The sequence below is a fragment of the Arachis hypogaea genome, chromosome 10, assembly GCF_003086295.3.
Source record: "Arachis hypogaea cultivar Tifrunner chromosome 10, arahy.Tifrunner.gnm2.J5K5, whole genome shotgun sequence".
Lineage (NCBI taxonomy): Eukaryota > Viridiplantae > Streptophyta > Magnoliopsida > Fabales > Fabaceae > Arachis > Arachis hypogaea.
The window spans coordinates 4,267,187-4,274,760 of NC_092045.1; the positions used below are offsets into that span (position 1 = coordinate 4,267,187).

The 7,574-nt window shown below is 27.1% G+C and overlaps 3 protein-coding genes across 3 annotated transcripts; 2 read left to right on the plus strand and 1 right to left on the minus strand.

Annotated features, from left to right (window-relative positions):
- The first annotated feature begins 927 nt into the window (after positions 1–927).
- Positions 928–1,425, plus strand: LOC112714743 (pathogenesis-related protein 1C-like). The gene has a single exon (XM_025766410.1). It carries the CDS (start codon positions 928–930, stop codon positions 1,423–1,425), a length of 498 nt encoding a protein of 165 aa, XP_025622195.1.
- Positions 1,426–2,897: 1,472 nt separating this feature from the next.
- On the plus strand, positions 2,898–3,403 carry LOC112714745 (pathogenesis-related protein 1C). Its single transcript, XM_025766411.3, has one exon. It carries the CDS (start codon positions 2,898–2,900, stop codon positions 3,387–3,389), a length of 492 nt encoding a protein of 163 aa, XP_025622196.1. The 3' UTR covers positions 3,390–3,403.
- A 2,746-nt stretch (positions 3,404–6,149) lies between these two features.
- LOC112718138 (pathogenesis-related protein 1B-like) lies at positions 6,150–6,910 on the minus strand. Its single transcript, XM_025770035.3, has one exon. The coding sequence runs from the start codon at positions 6,839–6,841 to the stop codon at positions 6,359–6,361; it is 483 nt and encodes a 160-aa protein (XP_025625820.1). The 5' UTR covers positions 6,842–6,910; the 3' UTR covers positions 6,150–6,358.
- Between the last annotated feature and the right edge of the window lie 664 nt (positions 6,911–7,574).

Genomic DNA, 7,574 nt, shown 5'->3' on the forward strand with positions numbered 1-7,574 from the left:
GATTTGGGTATAAGTTGTGAGCCCATGTTAGTGTTGTTCGTGGGAATTTTTTCGTGTAATCTTTCTATGTGTCTTGTTGCAGGTGTTTATGTTAGAGATATAACTATTAATATTATCGTCTTGTTAATTTAATTTTTTCTAATAAGTACTTTGGTGATAATTTAAAGGGTTTTTAAACATAAAAGAATGTTAGTTTGCAATTCAATAATGTGTTATCACGAATAGAATCTTTATAGAGAAATGTTATTTGTACATTAAAATTAATCACTAAAATTAGTTATGAATGTATTTGTGTATAAATATATATGTGCTTTAATTTATTTTTATAGTGTATTTATATTTTAACATGTATTTTATACTAGTAACTAATTTTAATCGTTGATTTTAGTATACATATAGCATAATCATCTTTATATATAGTTTCAAAGAATTGTTGAGTCATAGCTTTTGCAAAAATGTTAATTTGACATAGATAATGAAATATTAAAAGCAGCTCAAAATTTACTTTCTATATTTTTAGTCATCCTATAATTTTACAAAAATTGCTTCATCTTCGAACTGCTACATAGAAACTCAGCCTAGCTTCTTAATTATGATGTTAATCTTTTTCTCCTATATTTAGGATATATACTACTTAACAAGACATGCGTTGTCATATATGGTTAGAATCGTTTTTGTTGAATCATGGTTTTAATTTATAACAAAGTTAATTCAACCGTGTAACAAAATATTGAAAACAAATCATCCATTACATGTTTTCATTGTTATGGATCCGGTAATCTTTTGAAACAACTACAACAACTTACTTTTCCAAGTAAAGATTGATTCTTATAAATACCTCGCTATAACCTTAATAATTCTCATCAAACACATTAAAACATACATTACAAACAAACCAAAAAAATCACATTATTTGCACAAGAGAATATGAAAACATGCAAGATTTCATTTTCTCCTATCACTATCTTAGGTTCATTATTATGCATTATGGGTTATGTATATGCTCATGATTCACCAAAAGACTATGTTGATGCACACAATGTAGCAAGATCAGAAGTGGGAGAACCAAGTTTGATTTGGGACGATTCTGTTGCAGCATATGCACAAAATTATGCCAATCAACGGCGAAAGGATTGCGAGCTGATCCATTCACATGGGCCTTATGGAGAGAACCTTGCATGGAGTAGCAGTAATGAATTTTCAGGTGTAGATGGTGTGAAATTATGGGTAGACGAAAAGGCATACTTTGATTACATGTCAAACTCATGTGCTGATAACCAAATGTGTGGTCATTATACTCAAGTGGTTTGGAAAAACACATTCCGCGTTGGTTGTGCCAAAGTGATTTGCGACAATAATGGAGGCACTTTCATTATTTGTAACTATGATCCTCCTGGCAATTACATTGGACAGAGACCTTACTAAATAAAAATAAATATGTACTTTTTTATTTATAATATATATTACGTCGCTTATTTAATCATGGGTGGAGGGAGGAGTATTACTCATTATTATATATGTTTATGAAATAATAGATCATTTAATTGTGATTAATTACTCCCCTTTTCCTATTTAGCTACTTTGTGCTCCTCTTCTTATATTATTAATATTAAATTTAATTACTCTATTATTCTTTATAGTTTCATCAAATTTTTAATTAGATTCCTATATATTTTTTCTTTTCAATTGGATCCTTACACTACTTTTAATTTTGTAATTATATCCTTTTTCATATAAAAAATGTTAAAATTAACCAAATATTTCTTCCAAAATATATGTAATAAAAGATCTAATTAAGTTTTTAATTATGAATACCTTCAATTTGCAAAGAAATATTCAGTTAACTCTATCATTTTTTACACTATAAAGGACCTAATTATAAAATTAATAGCAGTGTAGAGACCCAATTGAAAGGAAAAAAAAGTATAGGAACCTAACTAAAAATTTGGTGAAACTATAGAGACTAACAGAATAAGATTTATATTGTTTTTTTTTTCCTTTTAATTAGGTCTCTATACCATATTAAATTTTGTAAGTAAATTCCTACTGTGACAAAAGCGTTAAAATTAACGGAATATTCTATTAAACTATACAAAATATTCAGTCAAGTATTAGACATATTCGTTTTGTTTAATAAAAATATTCTGTTAATTCTAACATTTTTGTCACAGTATGGTGTAAGGACTCAATCTAAAAAAAAGAATATATAGAGACTTAATTGAAAATTCAATAAAATTATAGGAACTAATAGAATAATTAAACATAATATTAATTATACTAAATGCACACTAAATTTAGTTATTAAAATTAGCTATTAGTATGAAATATATATTAAATATAAATATATATTAAAAATAAATTAAACAATATATATTTATATACAAATATATTAATAATTAATTTTAGTAATTAATTCTAATATATAAATAATATTTTTATATTAATATTGGTCAACAACGCACACAAAAGGATTACATTAAGTCAATAATACTAATATACCACGTTTATATTCAACCTATATAGTAATATAATATTTTTTTCTATAATGATTTGAAAATGATTTTCTAACTTGATATGAATTATACTTTGCCAAATCTCTTAATTTCTATTAAAACCATTGTATTTAGTGCTTATTGTATATACAGTGATATCATGATTACTTCTCAGTCAAAATAATATAAATAAATAATTGATTCCATATATTAATTATCAACTAATGGTATTAGATCCGGTGCATTAATAGTTTTAGATACTATTCCTACACAGAGACTCATTTAAAAAATCTATTAATTATTAATACCTTCACGAAAAAAATTTCCTATCAATACCTACATACATATATACCATTTAGCAATTCTATATCGTTAAAATTATAACAATTAAATACCACTATCACTATGGGTTCATGCTCTCTGTTGTTGTGTATGTTGGGGTTAACGATTGTGATTGTCGGTGATGTAGTTTATGGTCAAGACTCAATACAAGACCTCCTTAATGCTCACAATTCTGCAAGATCAGCGGTTGGAGTTCCAAATTTGGTTTGGGATGATGTTGTTGCAAGCTATGCTGAAAGATATGCAAATGAGCGTAGAGATTGTCAATTGATCCATTCATCAGGTGGGCCCTATGGAGAGAACATTGCAATGGGTTGGGGAGGTTATATTGTTTCAGGCACTGATGCTGTGAGATTGTGGGTAAATGAGAAGCCATATTATGATTATAATTTTAACACTTGTGTTGGTGGTGTGGATTGTCTTCACTATACTCAAATTGTTTGGAGAAATTCATTGCGCGTTGGATGTGCCAAAGTAACTTGTAATAACGGGGGTGTTTTTGTTACATGTAATTATGATCCTCCCGGTAACATTATTGGGGAGAGACCTTACTAAGAGGTATTATTGTTGTTAATTGGCTGTTTATGTATAATAAGGCAAGATCCAATGATCCATATACATATATATAAGCCCAGTTCTACTGTGGTTATGGTTTGGATGACTATTGTGGTTATGATTTTTTCTACAAATTAGTAAATGGCACCTGGTTTATATAGTTTTGAAACTGACTGCCCCATTTAAATGACTCTTAAAGTCTTAATTGAGTTTATCACTATTGTGGTTTAGATTTTCATTCTTTTATAAAATTTTTTGCAATTTCAATTCCCTTTTAACTTTAGAGGATATATTGCCTACAGTTGTTTATAGGCATGGAATACTGGGATAAAAATATATAGAGATATAAAATTAAATATATATGATAGATAAGATATAATAAAAAATGTTATGTTAAAAAATATTAAATAAATATATTTTATATTCATCATAATAAAAAAATATAAAAAATTAATAAAAAATATATTTTATTTTTTATTTTTTATTATTTTTTTATAATTATATTTTTTTATAAATTTTTTAAATAAAAAAATAAAAATAAATTAAACTTTTCATAATTTTTATTTTATTATTAAACAAAATATAAAAATATTAATTTTTATATATCTATTATTTATGTCTTATTTTCAGTGTCTTATTTTAATCAATAAACCAAACGTAATCATAGTTACAAACACTCTTATTCTTTCTTCTCCTTCCCTCCCTCCCTTCCAATGCGGTGTGAACATATATTCTTCAGGAGGCCCATCCAATTGGCTTTACGATTATGGCTTTGATCACATTTTTGTAGCTGACTTTATGGCTCCAGATTCTGCTGCTTTCACTCGGTGTCTCAGCCTCAGCCTCATACCAATTTCGATGCTCCTTCTTCCACTACGAAGAAACCTAGCATTGCCTTCAAGAGAGTCAGGAGTAAAAAAGAAAAAATATATAATTCTTAATTCATTAATAATTATATAAGAAAAAAAGATTTCTTTTTTCATAATCTAGAATGTATGAAATTGACTAAGATTGATAACAAAGTTACACTGGTAAAAAATTGGAACTAAACCATTGAGAGCCAATTAAAAGGGTCAAATTAACTTGAGAGTCAAATTTCTTAGAACAGGTATCTTTGATTGATTTGTCCTCTATATTGTAGTCATGGTAGCCACTGATATTGTAGTCATAGTAGAATGCACCTATATATAATAGTGTCACAAATGTACTAGCTAGTACCAACAATATATTGAATTCATCATGTTGTGATCTAGCTACTTTATCTATCTTAGTTTATCTTTATGAAATAATATTATAGATTCTTCTGGTTTTAATTAGTCTCTTTGTTAGATAGTTATTTTTAGCTACGGTTCATTTTCTCACTCCTATAAATGTAACGTTTTTGTCATTAAGTGTTGAACACTAAATAATATTCAAATCTAAATATTACACCACACTACAAAATTTATATTTAATTGAAAAAAAAACTTTTTGGTAAAAATTTTTAAAATATATTTTATTTATGACAATTTATAAAACTTCTTCTAATAGGTAATTCATAATTAATTCATAATTAAGATTTAAACTTTCTCTAAAAAATTCTTTTTTTTTCTAGTTTTCACAGAATAAGGCCGAGTCAAAGAAAAAAAAAAGAGAATGATGACAAAAACAAATTTTTAATTTAAAAGTATGTTAATAAGATGAGACTAATAAATGTTTTAAAATTAAAAATAAATAAATAATTAAATTTTCACTAAACACACATAAAATCTTCATAAAAGACTTCGTAGTATTTTAAATTTTGGAAGTTTTAAAACCCCCAAAAACTATGTGGTAGAGTTATAAACCTCCACAAATAGAAGAAAAAATTATCACAAATAAAAAAAAATTCTTATAATGCCAGAAGCGGAATATTACGACAGTTTTGACAAAATTTAGCGACAATTAAAAACTGTCTCAATTATTTCATGGAATTAATCAACCATTTACCATTGTATATTGGGTGCCGACAAATTTTACAAATCGTTAGAATAACCGACACTAAATCTAATTATACGACAAATTTGTTTTATGGTAGTTTAAAACTACTGAATTTAGTTATGTTATTTGTACATACATAGAAATAAAGTTAAATAGAAATCAATCCACAGCACTACAACTTAATATATAATAGGTAGATATCAATTCAGTTATGTATGAGTATTGTTAATTAAAATCATTTTCATCAATTAATTAGTATATATGTGGTAATTGCAGCAGCTTAAATAAATCATTTTAGTCATGATAGAACTACTCTAAACCAAATTGACAAATTAATAATTTTATGAATAATGTACACATTTCATAATCAACATGCATATAATGTGTACAATACTTATATAATTACAATATTATTTATATAGTTGCATATGATCTATCATCACCAAGTTGTCAACTAGTTCTCTTACTCATTTTATATACAGAGAACATATTTTATATAAATAAATTATTACATTATCTAATATTTTTTGTCTTTTCCGGCCCTTTACCCACCTAACACTTTGGTTCAGTTTATCTCCTAGGAAACAAACGTTTATTCTGTATTGCAATTTTAATTTCTTGATTTTATCATTCAAATAAAACAAATACAATTACAGTCGCATATTATATCACTGTAATAGCTAATAATAATTAAAAACAAAGAGATAAAGGAATATATGTACTATTTAACTTGTAATTAACATCACACACACCACATACAATTTTCATGGGTACAAATTACGTGAGATATGGACTAATTATCCAACATATTACATGAAAAAATATCACTACATAGAGTAATACATGATGATTGATAATATAACTAGCCTTGACACATAAACTCATGATTTTATTATTATATATTGCCTTGTTACTGCTAAATCAGCATCCTTAATCAAGAAGAGAGTTAAGAATTCAGATTAGCAATATTAAAAGTTTAAATAGACAACATAACAACAACATCGTTTATATTAGTAAGGCTTTTGATCAGTGATATTAGCACCTGGATCATAGCTGCAAATAACAAAAGTGCCTGTATTATTATCGCAAATTACTTTGGCGCACCCAAGTCTTACCGAGTCACGCCAAATCACTTGTATGTAGTGGACACAGACTTGGGCACTCACACAACTATTAGGACCATAGTCATAGTATTCCTTCTCCTCCACCCATAATTTCATGGCATCCGTGCCGGAAAAGTTACCGCTGCCCCTTGCAATGTTCTCCCCATATTGGCCATCGGAATGGACCAATTGGCAATCACTTTTTCGCTGATTGGCGTAGTTTTGTGCATAGGCTGCAACAGTGTCATCCCAAGACAAGTTTGGAGTACCAACCTCGGATCTTGCTGCGTTGTGAGAATCAAGGTAGTCTTGTTGTGAGTCTTGGGCATAGGCCACATGACCCACAATCACTAACCCTAACACACACAACACAACAGAGAATGGATCCATGTTTTGACCAATAACAATAACAACTACTTAATTATTTCAGTGATGTATGTATAGAAAATGCTAAGTAGTGGGAAGTGTTTGTTTGGTGAAAATGTTGCTACAGTTGTGACGTATTTATAGGGATCTTAATTAACATAGAAAATTGTTTCATAAGGAACACTAGATTAATCTAAAAAGAAATCACCATCTTTGTTTATTTTGGTTCATTGTCTATACGATTTAGAGAAATATTAAATGTTAACAAGTGATTAATTCTTTTGATTTTATCTTATATTTAAGCCAACATGCCAATTCTCTATTTTTTTTATTGGTTTTGTTCCACAATCAAAATATGGTAAAAAAAAATATATGGTAAATAATCTTTTGTTGACTTGAAAATATCAAAAAATTCATTGAAAATGAAATACGATTTGGCTCAATTTTTTGAAACAATTAATTACTATCGAGTATTGAGGATGAGTCTAATCTATTGGATATATACTCAATTGTAAACATACAATGAATCATGATGATCAACTAAATATTTTACTAATATCAGGTTATTTTATAATTTAAGTATTCAATTCAATTGTTTATAACTTCGTTATTTTTTAAGATAACATACCAATAATATAATAATAAAGACCGGATATCATTTTGTTTTAAATAATGCATTTTTTTATTTTGGATTTGTTTGATTTTTGTATAGGTATTTTTTTATTTCTTTTATTATTTTATATTTTTTTATTTTTTA

What these genes read in the sequence shown, in the direction of transcription:
- LOC112718138 (XM_025770035.3), bottom strand. Translation starts at nt 6,841, where the DNA reads ATGGATCCATTCTCTGTTGTGTTGTGTGTGTTAGGGTTAGTGATTGTG.
- LOC112714745 (XM_025766411.3), top strand. Translation starts at nt 2,898, where the DNA reads ATGGGTTCATGCTCTCTGTTGTTGTGTATGTTGGGGTTAACGATTGTG.
- LOC112714743 (XM_025766410.1), top strand. Translation starts at nt 928, where the DNA reads ATGAAAACATGCAAGATTTCATTTTCTCCTATCACTATCTTAGGTTCA.